The 13,788-nt window shown below is 38.5% G+C and overlaps 1 protein-coding gene across 1 annotated transcript; it reads left to right on the top strand.

Moving 5' to 3' along the window:
- The first annotated feature begins 88 nt into the window (after positions 1–88).
- On the top strand, positions 89–13,714 carry p3h3 (prolyl 3-hydroxylase 3). Its single transcript, XM_041792468.1, has 16 exons — positions 89–407; positions 1,212–1,396; positions 2,714–2,872; positions 3,659–3,851; positions 3,939–4,070; positions 4,234–4,376; positions 4,517–4,606; positions 4,680–4,732; positions 4,814–4,893; positions 5,524–5,651; positions 5,729–5,824; positions 8,116–8,266; positions 8,433–8,550; positions 8,736–8,811; positions 8,914–9,054; positions 11,736–13,714. Exons 1-16 carry the CDS (start codon positions 113–115, stop codon positions 11,892–11,894), a joined length of 2,199 nt encoding a protein of 732 aa, XP_041648402.1. The 5' UTR covers positions 89–112; the 3' UTR covers positions 11,895–13,714.
- Positions 13,715–13,788: the final 74 nt, after the last annotated feature.

Raw genomic sequence — 13,788 nt, 5'->3', positions numbered from 1 at the left:
GACTCAAACGGGAGGAAACTTTCCGGATGACAATCCTCCGTTCACTGAGTATTTCCCTAGTCCCTCCTCTTCTCCAAACTCCGTCTCCTCCACGGGGTTTGTTTCTCGGACCATGGCGCTGACTTCCAACCATCTCACTGTATACGTGGCGTTTAATGTTGTTTTTGTAGCTTTGCTTAATTTCGCTTTTGCAGCCCCGGGTAGCGGCAGCTCTAACGTGTTGTCACTCCTGCAGCCGTATGATTTTCTGTATTACAGTGGAGTACGTTCATATTTTAATGGGGAGTGGGCGAAAGCTGCAGAGCTGCTGGAGAAATCCCTCGTTACCAAAGAATCACTGTTCAGGGTCCGCAGACAGTGTCAAAAAGACTGTGAGTCAGCAGGGAAAGAGTCTCTCAGTAAACTAGGTAAGTTATGATTTATCAAATATTGGGTTTGTTTTGACTGGATGGTCCTGAATGAGGTCAGAGAAGATTGCTTGTTATGGTCTTGTTCTGTAATTCCCCAACTTTACATGAACAATGAAGGTAAAACTATCCTTTCTCAAAGAGAAACTGTTGCCTTTTATAACCTCACCATAGCCTGTACTTATGGTCCTAAATCTTTTTACAAGATCAATTTGAATATGGTAGAGTCAATGTCATAAAGTGTGCAGCAATTGTCACCACAGCCATTCATCAAAATTGTGTGTTTCCTTCTCTGACTGAGGTAGGAAGAACATTTTCCTCAGGAAATGTGCAACAAAAATTCTTCTTTTTTTTTTTTTGGTGCTTTTTAGTTATCAGGTTGTTTATCCTGTGATGTTTCAGCAGGCAGTAGATTTTTAAATACTTACATGTGAACTATACATTTATTCTAATAGTTGTGGATTCATAAAAGCAAGTTGCACATATTTGCTTTAGGTAATCAGGTTTAACAGTTTAACTTTACTAGTTATGGGGCTAGAGGTAAACCAGAATCCCAGCTTTGTATCGAAGATAATAACAGGTTGGGAAAAACAAAATTATGAAGGCACTTTTAGCACATGTGTTGGACTCACATATGAAAATATCCTCCACATCAGTAGTAGGAAAGCAGACGTGATAAATTACGCTTCTTTAAATCATTGCAAAGTATGTTTGCTTCAATGTTTAAAATATGTAAAAAGTTCAGACTTAAGTTCAAGGATGTATTTCACATCAGGATCTGCTTTATGTTTTCTTTGTTGCCAGACTCTGAAAGGGGAAGTCTGTGGGACCTGTGGGCCTTGGACTGGGTGCAGCAGAGAGCTGAATGTTTGAGGTTCTGTTTGGGACGTTCAGTGACACCAGCAGGACAACTTCCTGTTTCCACAGACATCGAGTATGAATTTGGCAGTCGCAACCCTTACAACTTCCTGCAGGTCACATATTACAAGGTAAGCTGTTACATTAGCAATCATCACAGTTTAAGAGAATATTTAATGATATGAATACTGCTGACAGACTTAAAAACATGGTTCATGTAGATTATTAGAAGGTCTTGAATCAAATTATTATTTTTTCAAAGAAGAGGCCGTAAAAGCAGTCTTTCAACTTGTAAGAGGTCTTACATTTTAGATGATACTTGAGCTGTATCTTAAAATTCTATCAAGTCTACACTGCGCAGTAAGCATTAGAAAACCTTTTTTTTTTCTTTTTGGGAATTCGCAACAACAGCATTTACAACATCTTTCACATGTGTTTTCACAAACTTCAAGGGTTTAGCATTGGTTCAGGTAGGCCACAGAACCAAGAGTTTCCACGTAATGAAATCAGCTGATCTCAAGCAAGCCCTCATCAGCTGACAGCCATCTGATTTTTTTCTTAGCATGCTTATTGGCTAATCGCACTCATGCTGCACTCATCACTTTAAAATGCTCTAGCTTGGCTCACTTTGCTGCTCCCTCTGTAGGCTACTTTTTGCAACCCTCCTCCACCCTAGCTCCTCCTACCCAGCCATATTGCCAAACACAGATAATGGCAATAATTGCTAATAAGTAAGTGCTAATAAAAAGAATATATATATTTATATCTGCAAATTGTGTTTTTCTCGACAAAGTGGTTCTGACTGAAATGAAGAAGCATATTAGTTACACCCTGATGTCATATGCCTCCTGTACCTGATGTAAATAAGCACCAAGAATTCCTGGTCTTTTATTTTATTTATTTTTTCCAGCCATCTCATCAGAGAGCACTATCAGCAACATCTAAGATAGGTCCACATGTGGTCAAACACTGAAGCCCATGTGAGTTATCTCTTGATAAGGTGAAGAGTGGTATAAAACTAATGTGCAAATTTTGGAAGCAACCATCCAAAAAACACGGGTCACAAGTAGGTCTATCTGTAATGCAGTGCCTGCATTATTGATGCAGTCAATCAAGACCAAGTGATCATTTCTGATCAAACAGGAAAAAAACATGAAACAACAAACTTATTTGGAGCAATGGTCCTAGTCCTATACAAAATCCACAAAACATCAACACAACATGGTGCAAAAATGTAAATTATTTTGTTGGTTTGGGTTTTTAAAAGGTCTAAATTTTTATTTAAAAAATATGCATCTACCTCATACATATCATATAATTTCAAAGCAGCAATTAGGGCCAAACAGCTCAAACTTGATCCTGTGATTCTTCAACTCCAACAATGATTCAAGTCACCAGTGTCTGCTCTTTACAAGCTTAATTTACACTCTTCTCTCTTTGCATTTCAGTTGGAAAAGTTGCAGAAGGCGGCATCGGCAGCTTATACCTACTTCATTGCCAACCCCAGTCATCTCGAGATGAGGAACAACATCGAGAAGTACAGGCGGATGGAAGGAGTGACTGAGGAGGCCTTTCAGGACAGAGAGATTGAGAATGAGAAACACTGGGTAAGCAGAGAGGAATGGTGGTACAGTGCAGTATAAACCCAAAAATCATGTGTAGTTTATTTTCTTCATAATTACTCTAGTCTTCCTGGTCATTTACATTTAATTCTAATGGGAAAACTAAAGAAAACATATGCGTGTGGGGAGTTCATTTCTGTTCTTTTAAAGATATGTTTTGGGGTTTTTTATGCCTCTATTCAGAGGCATAAAAAGATAGATTCGTAAACAGGGATTAGAGAGTGGGGGGGACATGCGGGATGGGAGCCGCAGGCCAGACTTGAACCCAGGCTTCCTGAGTACATGGGGTGGGACCTAACCATTTGCCCCAGTCGGTTTCCCACGTATAAACATACTAAAGCATTGCTGTCCCTTAGAAAAGGGTCTACTATTTGAATTTTATGTCTCAATTAATTAACATCTGAAGGCCCTGGGATTTTACAATCTATTTAGATAAACAGTGCATCAAATAGGGTTTTTATGTGACAGCTTAGGAGAAATAGAGTATTTCAGAGTAATTTGTTTGGAGAGACAGCCATGGCCAGAGGGACTGAATTCCTTCTCCTTACTTTCTCCCAACCAACATAATCACACCTCCTTTCCCTAACTACTTATTTTTGATGATTGAGAAACACTCCTTACAACATGATAAGGCTTGTTTAAACTAGTCTGGCATTGCCCATGAAATAACATGTTCTTATGCAGAAGTACTTATCTAAAATCTATATCAAAAGCCAGCTTGTTTTTCTTGAAAGCTTACTTTTTTCCTCTCTTTGCTTGTCTCAAAATCAGGTCCTGTATGATTCTGCACTTCAGTTTGAGGCTTCCTCTGACTGGGTGAAGGCTGCAGAGAAATGGAAAGGGTGTGTGAACGAAACGCTGCGGCAGACGGAGGAGTGCAGGGTGCAGTGTGAGGTGGCCTCTCAGCGGCTGCCAGAAGACCGGGGACTAGACAGTGTTTATGGCGTATTCGAGAAAGCTGCAGGTAAAAACTGAAAAAAATAATGCTCAAGCTCGACCTTGTCTGCATAAATAATTAGAAGTACCTGAAATTTCTATTTTATTACTCCAGCTCTTTCCCTCTCCCTGCTGTCGTGCCGGCAGTCGTGTGTGACTCAGATAGCCACAAGGCCTGGGAGAATTTCTGCACAGGAGGATTTTCTGCCCTCACAGCTGGAGCATCTACATATTGCACAGTTTAAAGGTCCAGATTTGACGTGAAACTGTACATTTTTCAGGAATTTTCATTGAAATTATACAATGTATTTGCATTTTAAGATTATTTTTCTTTAGCTCCATAATAACCAATTTTCATTTTCAATGCTTAAGTACCAGCTTTCCATTTTTGCACGCCCTTATCCCCACAGCTGGTGATATTAGTGGAGCAGTACAGACTCTTCGCTCCCTTCTTCTTTTCTACCCCTCTGACAAGGACTCATTAGACAACCTGCAGCTCTACACCGAAACACTAGGGGGTGACACAGAGTCACAGGGCACACAGCCTGCTCAGGTATTCTATGTTAGACTCAAATCACAAATAAGGTGGTCATAGTCTCAGATTCTCTTTTTGTTTTCACTATAATTCAGACAGAAAATGAGGAATTACTACTTTGTTATAGTTGGCTTTAAGTGTGTCTGTTTATTCAACAGGAGTTTGTCACATATGTCAAGAGCTCCTTGCAGGAGAAAAAGTTGCTGTATTTTGGTATGGAGAACCTTGACTTCACTTTCATTGACCCAGTAAGTACTAAGGCAAAAACAATTTCAATACACATGATTACATTCACAAATTGAATCTTTCCTCTCTGTTTAGGATCTTTGGACTCCAGAGGATATTGTACCTGAATCACTCAGAGATGCCTGGAGGTTAGAACGAGAAAAGGAAACTTTTTGTTGTGCCTTTCAAAGTTTATTTGAAGTGATGGTAGTATTTCTTTTCTCTTTCAGAATTGAAAAGGAGAAAATGAATGAGAAAATGAAAGAAGGAGAGCAGCAAGATGAAGTGGATGACAGTGGATTTTTTGCTGGTGAGATACAGTGCTTAACAAATTTATTAGACCACCCTAACCCTGATCAAAGTAAGGTTTATGCCACAGCTGCCCTGAATTAACAGCATTTGTTATTACCAAAATCATTTTTCATGTTTCTGCAATGGTTAATACACCAATATGTAGAAGCTCTTTAACCCAAATGATATTTTTAATGCTAAAATATAATTATTATTGTTATCCATGAATTTTCTAATTTAATGATTTACAAAAAAAAAAACTGGAAAAATAGTGAAGCACATTATTATTTATTGATTAATATGTCAAATTATAGTTATTTACTTGCATTCCTGAACAGATAAATTAGTTTCAGTGGTTGAATGTTATGCTTGATTCATTTCTGACTTCTCAGAGAAGCCCAGTGAGCCGGCTCAAATTTGGGTGAATTCAGTTTGAAATCCCTCATTCCTGTTCAAAATGTATAATGTGGAGAGCTCAGCGAAAATGAAAGAGTCCACATTAAAGCACTTCATGATGCTGGATGGTCTTTGAGACAAATATGACAGGTGGTCTAAAAAATTTGTTAAGCACTGTAAGTCAATCCTGTTGTTGCAGTTGAAAATGCACCTCCGGTTTTCTGTTAACCATTCTTCTTTGTTCTTCCTCCAGGTGGCCCAGTCCGTCAGGTGGGTGTGACTATCACCATGGATGACATGGTTCTAAATGGGACCAATCGTGTAGTCCTGGATGGAGTCATGACAGAGAAAGAGTGTGACAGGATATTGCAGTTAGCAACAGTAAGTTCAGATTTTTAAAGCCTGCCCTTCTGAGATCAATACCCATCTGATGGGTCATTTAATCTCTTCTCTGGCAGGTTGCAGGATCTCTAGGAGATGGTTACCAGGGACGACGGTCTCCACACACTCCTCATGAGACATTTGAGGGCTTGACTGTTCTCAGAGCAGTAAAGGTGAGTGAAAAGGGTTGAATATGCCATAATATGAGCATTTATCAGCTGCAATAAAAATATTAGTTCATAGATTAAGTTGTAACCCCTGATATACAGTGCATTCAGAAAGGATTCAGACCCCCTTACATTTTTACATGTGTTGCAGCCTGGTATTACAGTATAAAAAAAATGAATAATTAAAAAAAACCTGATTGTCACATTAAAATAGGTACTCAGACCCTTTGGAAAAACACTTTAAATTTAGCGCAGGTTATTCCCATCAAATGATTTAGAAAGGCACACACCTCTCCATAGAAGGCCTCACAGCTGACGATCCATATCAGAGCAAAAATCAAACCATGAGGTCACAGGATCCTGTCTATGAGCTCAGAACATAGCATAACATAGCTCAGCATTACATATCATAACCTAGCCTAGCGTTACATAGCATAGCATAACATAGTCTAGCGTTATATATCATAGCATAACATAGCCTAGCCTAGCATAGCATAACATTACATAGCATAGCATCGCATCCTGTCACATCACATCGCATAACGTAACATAACATAACATAACATAGCCTAGCCTAGCCTAGGATAGCATAACACAGCATAGTATACAGAGGTGTCAAAAGTATTAACATTCACTACTCAGGTAGAGGTATAGATATTAGGGTTTAAAAAGACTTCTGTAGAAGTTGAAGTATCAATTCAAGCTTTTTACTCAAGTAAAAGTGTAAAAGTACTGGTTTCAAACTACTTAAAGTATAAAAGTAAAAGTAATGTAGGGGGGAAAAAATGCCATACGGACAAAAACTTTGGCCGTGCCACAGGGACCTATAGTGCACTACTCCACCTCCCCAAAAAAAACATTTTTCTAAAGGCCATAATGACTATAATGTTATTTTAAAATGTTAATGTTGAAAAATTTGGGATGCACCTGTTTCAGCCACATTTATGCCCATTGAAAAGGAAAGCATTTTAGTACAATGCAAATACATTCAAGAACTATATATGTGTACTACCAACCTCCTCACTGGTGCTTGGTTGGGGCATTTTGCTCGAGTTCTCTTGAGTCTCTGCCACAGACATCTTTGTACTAGGCTACATACGTCTGCTATTTCCTTGCTGGAGTGTGACGTGATGTGTGTCGTGTGCAGGTGCTATGGATCGCTTACAAACCAATAGGGTGTCGGAATGGTATTATGTTTAAACTTCTCATCCAACCAAAATCAAATTCACTCTATCCGGATGGCGTGATTTATCTGGATAGGTTTTTGGGTTTTTAATTTGTGTTTTTTGAACAAAGACAAGCCGGAATGAAAACAAGCTGAAATGAAATAGGAGTAACAAGGCTATTTTTAAAATGTAAGTAGTAGAAAGTACAGATAATTGCTTGAAAATCTAAGGAGTAGAAGTAAAAAGTAGGCTGAAAAATAATTACTCCAGTAAAGTATAGATACCCAAAATTTCTACTTGAGTAAAGTAACGAAGTATTTGTACTTAGTTACTTGACACCTCTGATAGTATAGCATCGCATCACATAGCATAATATAATATAACATGACATGGCACAACATAACACAACATAACACAGTGATTCCATAGGTAGGAACCATTGCCCCATAGGGGAACCCAAGAGCTCTGATGGAGGGTTAAGGCAAGGAAAAATAATGTAAAACATTTTGCACTGCTAGCCAAACATGGTACTTTTTAAGAGGAATTTAAGGTAAATGTTGGACTAACAATGAATTAACAGCAAATACGAGAACTACTTAAAAGAAGACAAGGAAATATGACAATTCAGATCTCATCTTCACCCTCTCTTTTCTCCTCTTCTTTTCCCACATCTTACCTGTGTTTGAGTTTTCTGTCTATTCTGATTATATTTAAGGGGCAGAGGTAAAGGTAACCACTGACAGGACATGACACTTTAACGATCCTCAGTGGGGAGTCTAGACGATGAACAACACTAAGAAGAAAAATAGCAAGTTAGTAAATAGAAGTTAGAATAATGATGATATATATGAGATTCGTGAAACATAATATTTAAATGATAAGATTTAAATCGGGGGTTTATACAGCTGATACACAAGGAGGGAATTATTGAACTCTACAGGATGATTTATGATGTATCAATTTGCAGTCAAGTTTAAGTGACAGTTTAAAGATATAAAGTGACATGGTGTGATTAATAGCGAGTTATGGAAACAGCAGTGTTCAGTTTTGTCAAGGTATACATGTATGATTTGTTTTTTACATCATCTATGTATCGTCATTTGATCTATCTCATCTAATGTTTTTTTGCAGTTGGCTCAGGAAGGCTTGGTGAACCAATCAGATGCCAAGCTGTTATACGAGCTGGGCGAGAGAACAAGAACCCTGCTGCACTCCTACTTCAGGAGCCCCTCAGGACTCTTTGTGTCTTTCACACACCTGGTCTGCCGCAGTGCTGTTGCAGGTAATGCAGCCATTATTCAAATCTGTCTAGAGGGGGATCATGATTACTTTATGTAAGAAATGCAAAAGGGCTAACCACGAGGAGAAACAACCGCAGGTTTTCACAGACTTCTACACTGTGAACATGTCCTTCTGAGAAGTCAAGTTTGTTTTGTCTATGGCCTCAGGTGACCAGGAGGGCAGGCTGGACCTGTCTCACCCTGTCCATGTTGACAACTGTCTCCTAGAACCAGATACCAAGCAGTGCTGGAGGGAACCACCAGCATTCACACACAGAGACCTCAGGTACACAAAACAATCGGGAGAAGCAGAAAAACACAGAAGATAAACAGAGTTTATGGGCAGATTGAGCTTGCTCTATAAATCAGTTAGATCAAATACTTTCTGGTCAAATGTAAATTCTTATTTTGTTTGTTTGTGCAAAAGAAGCACTAAGATCTTTTCGTGATTTTTGTATTTGTTCTTTGTAGTGCCATTCTTTACCTGAATGACAACTTTGATGGTGGCGAGTTATTCTTTACAAACAGGGATGCAAAGACAGTAACAGTAAGTTTAAGCTCGGTTTTATCACTGGTCACTCATTTAAGGTCATATATGCAACCTTTTTGTAAGAATATTTGACCGTTCCCCTTCTGAACATGATTCTAGGCTCAAGTAAAACCCAGCTGTGGTCGACTGGTGGGCTTCTCCTCTGGTCCAGTAAACCCACATGGTGTGACTGCAGTGACGAAAGGCCGGCGGTGTGCTCTGGCACTCTGGTTCACAAAGGAGAAGCTCTACAGGGACATGGTAAGTATGATCATTAGGAAGAGTTCAACCTTCCCCTCAGGTCAGACCTGTCACCTGCAGTCATCTGTGCTGATGTCGTGACACCGGTGTTGAATAACAAGGCCAGCTGGAGTATGATGCAAATATGGTGGTAGTCGTCATGTTTTGGCTCACGGTGGCATTGAATTACATCAGTGTCCTGTGTGTACATTGAATGAATATGTGACCGAAGCCAGATAAAGTTCCTGCAAGTCGGCATTCAGGTGGTTGAGAAAAATGGATACAAAGTTGTTTTCTTCAAAATGATTATTTTTCGTTTTTTCTCATTTTATGCAAGTCCGACATTTAAACTACTCATTCGATGAAAAAAGTAACACAAATGTGATATTTAAAAGCGTTAATTTTGTGTTTAAAAATGCCCTCTTTTCGTTGTTTCTGGGGGGAGATTGAGGGGAGGGGAAGGCAAAACTGCTGGGTGATAATTGGCCACTCAGCCTGCCGTTGTCCCCAGTTTCGCCCATTGAGATGGGCAATAACAAACACCGCATGGCTCAAACTCCAACCCCCGTCGGCATGTAACTACAGCTGTTTCTAATTATCACCTTTATCAGCAAGCCTCAAGATGCACCCTGCAGCGAAGAAAAGTAGAAGAGACGATGAAGAAGCAGCAAGAATTATCAACAGACTTGGGATGACTTCAGGATCACTCGACAGTGAAAGTTTGATGAAGGCAGATTTCCTATGGGAATATTTTGATGAGCGTCACCAGTCCGATTCAGAAGCTTGGTTTGGGTGGACTTTATGTAAATGTGGCTCTTTTGTTCACGCCCATTACCTGGCCTGCCTGAAGGTAGGAAACGTCCTGAAACTTTGAACCTGGTTTTCTCAGAGCAAACTGGAATTAGAAGTTAACATTCAAATGAGCATATCTTTGTAAAATATGCTCAGATTAAGGTGTATGATACATCATTTGAAAGCTTGAAATCTACGCTTTCATAATGTGTAAAAAACTCAAAAATGACCTCGGACGACTTGCAGGAGTTTTTACCAGCTTTGGTCACATATCTGCATGGAATGGGGAGAATTATTCACTAGATATGTGCATTCATTTAAAACTGTATATAAGAATCATAATGTGGTATATTTCAGATATTGCAAATGTTTCATATGAATTACACTTTGAAGCAAAAAGTTTTGTGAAACATTTTGTAAGAAACATATAGTTAAATCCTCTAAACAAGTCGCAAAAAATATATTCTTGAAAAGTTTACAGCAACTTTCCCAGTTTAAAAACAGCCTGTCTAATTCAGTCTGCATCTTGCAAATGACCTTATGCATAAACAATGGAAGGGCAGCACAATTAATTAGAGTTTCGCCATAATTGCAATATCAGTATTGGCAGTATGCACATTGGAAAGTCTGAATTTACTGCATTCTTTAAGAAAGATTATTTTAAGTAACTAAGCAATAGTTGCTGTCTCTTACATGTATACACATACCCATTGGATGGTATAGTAGCCATGCTTTAACACTATTTTGATGAGGTCAGATTAAGCTCAAGTTTGCTATCAGATGCCCTGAAGTTATTGATGCCAATTTAGTTCTTAGAATAACACAGCATATGAGTATTAATTTCTCATTCAGGATGAATATTTTGCAGACAGCAGAAAGATATATGAACAGAAAGATATAGATGATAAACACTCAGAGTTTGGTTTATAAATGGCATTTTATATTGTTATTGAAATATCTTACAGTTATACTGCACATTTTGTATTTTTATTTTATATTCTGATTTTATATTCATTCATTCATTCATTCATTCAAATTTGAATGAATGAATGAATTGAAAAGTGAAGTGTAGTCTGTTTGAATGTGTTTTGTTCAAATTGTTTACTTTTTCTGGCCTTTTTCAGTTTCGCCCCTCACAATTATCTCCTATTGCTGACCATATAGCGTTAGTTAAGGCAGGCCATAGAGTTGATTGCCACAACATTTGAGAACAGCTGCAAGTCCTCATAAGCTAACGGCCAGATGATTTGCTAAAAGTACACCATTGGCTAATTGCACTCATACTTCCATATTTAAACTATGCTATATCTGACTTAATCAAGGTCATTCTGTTTTCAGTGACACTTGCACTGCTCTGGGTTTATTACTGCTTCTCTCACTGCCTCAGGCTTTCCTTGTAGGCACAGGAAAAGTAGGAACATGTGCTGTTCCTGCATGATGCTTTCCATATAGGCTTGTGGAAGGACAGGGGGATCTCAGAGCAGCCACACCTCTAAATATAAATAACAGCAATTAAAGCAAAAAAGAGAAAAAAATATTACCACAATCGTGTGTTTCTAGACAAAGTGGGCCTGACTGAAATGAAAACTCACACTAAAATTACAAAAGTGAAGCATTTTTGTAAAGTAAGAGACAAGCTATTAAACTAATTAAAACTAAAATGAAATTTAAGATCAAAGACTCTGATAACCTTGATTCTTTCTATTATCACCTACTACAAAAAAAAAAAGAATTAAATTAACCAGCTTCCATGGCAATGTCCAGGAAGTTCAAGGATAGAAATTAAATTGACTCTTAACAGGAAAAGATAAAATCAGCTGTCCCTTCCAAACGTGCTGTTCATGACATAAAGGTTAATGAAAATCACTGCTGTTTCTGTCATTACTGTGGTTTTATTTCTCCACCCTCAGGAGCGAGAGGAGGCGGAGGCCCTGTGGGCTGCAGCTGGACAGAGTGTGGTGAAAAAAGACGAGGAGAGGACAGAGGGCAGGAACGCTCGGAGCCAGGCAAAGAAAGAGAGAGGCAAAGGGGGGAGAGGAAGGGTGATTGGGGGCAAAGATGAACTGTGAGAGACAAACATGACCTGACTGACTGAAACATCCAAACTGTAAAACTTTCTTATCCGCGTCAACTCTCACAACAGGGCCATTACACCTTCATACCACAAACACTTCTCTGTTTTTATGACTTATTTTAATTAAGTGGTTCTCAACTGGCCTGGCCCCAGGACTCATCACCAACTCTTTAATCAGAAATTGCAGCCCAAATGTGTAATCATTTCAAATTCCTCAAATGTATTCATTGATAAGAAATGTTGTATTTTCCTTTGATATGGTAGAAAAATATGACCAAACAAACAGACAGGAGAAGAAAACAGGCATGTTTTAAAAGCACATCATAACAGAAGACCTGAGGGGACATACATGCATTCATTTTAGCTTATTTTGTTTCACTTCATAACATTTAAGTTTTCTTTTGTTTTTCTTGAGATCTGGAGAGATGAACACATCATTATGGGAAAACCAGCTATTATTTCAAAATAACAAAATAAACTCTGGTTGCAAGCAACACTGAAGGGCCCTTTCACCCTGATGCATGTAGGGGCGTGTCGCAACCGCGGACATTTAGTTGGGTGTTAGCAACCTGTGCAGTGGGCTGCAATCCAGTAGAGAGACCATGTAGACCTTCTAGGAGGGTCATTAAATTAAAATATGAGCATTTTGCACTTTGTATATGATGTAGTACTGGCTGTGAGCAGTAGGTGGCAGAATGGTAAAACAGGATACAAATGTGTACAAGTGATCATTACAGAACTGATATGTATTAAGTTAAATTCAAAGACCATAGAATGTTTTATGTTAGAGGTATTACCAGCTTCCTCTGCAATAGGTGGCACTATACAGCAAAACCATTCAATTGACATGTAAATATGTAGAGGGTCAGATTTTATCATCCATGTGAAACGTGAAGCCAATCAGATGTTGCATGAGAGTTATGGCCACTTCCTGTGAAATTTGGTGCTAAATGAACGCCATTCAGCACCATCAAAAAGCCTTATTTGAAATTAAAATGACGCTGGTGGAGTTCCTGTTGGGATTTGGGAAATAGTCCAAGAGGGTTTTTTTGTAGGTGTGTTCATGGTTCCATCTAACACGTATGGTGTGTAGGTGCTGAATGTTTAAAATATCTTATCAGGGGAAAAAGTCACAAAGAAATTTTCACTTGCCAAAAGGGGGCGCTGTTTCAGAGTGGTTTAATTTGTGCATGAACGGACAGAGGCTCAATGTTTGAGCATCTTTGTAAAGTTTGGTGATGATTGACAAAAGAAAAGTAATACAGAATTATTGGTCTCAATGGACAGTACAAAAAAAGGAGGAAAAAGTTGTCCAAATGTAGCCACTGGAAAGCCCTGGTATATGAAAAATCAAGCTTTTCACTTTTTAAAAAATCCATTTTAATAGGGTCCTTGCTCTGAGGTGGGTGCTTGGGCTCTAATAAGTCCAGATCTTTCAAAAACAAACAAAACTTATTTATCAGGAGAAAATGAAAAGCATGAACTATAATAGATAGATTTCTGTGCAGGGCTTGCATAAAGCACAGATTCTTTGCCACATATTTTTCCCAAGGCACACATTCACAGCTCACTTTTGGGTCACAAACCACCAGTTGAGAACCACTCCTTTTATTCATATTACTGCCTTTTGTATGTAAAGTTGGCTCCATACACTATTTATATTGTACAAGATGTAAGTAAAGATGAAAGTAAGTCAGGAAAACACTGTCCTTTCCTCTCTCTGAAGTCAAACTGTACTGATATTTTTGGCTTTACTGACAGAAGTCACTTTCTTTTTTTTTTTTTTTTAATGAAGAGATTAAAAGAGGAAATAAACATGGCTGTACATTTTGTATGAGTACTTTATACTATATACAGTACATGCACACATGTGGGATTAAGGGCACATT

The sequence above is a fragment of the Cheilinus undulatus genome, linkage group 8 (assembly GCF_018320785.1).
Source record: "Cheilinus undulatus linkage group 8, ASM1832078v1, whole genome shotgun sequence".
In the NCBI taxonomy this organism is placed as follows: domain Eukaryota; kingdom Metazoa; phylum Chordata; class Actinopteri; order Labriformes; family Labridae; genus Cheilinus; species Cheilinus undulatus.
This window is presented reverse-complemented; position numbering and strand designations above follow the sequence as displayed.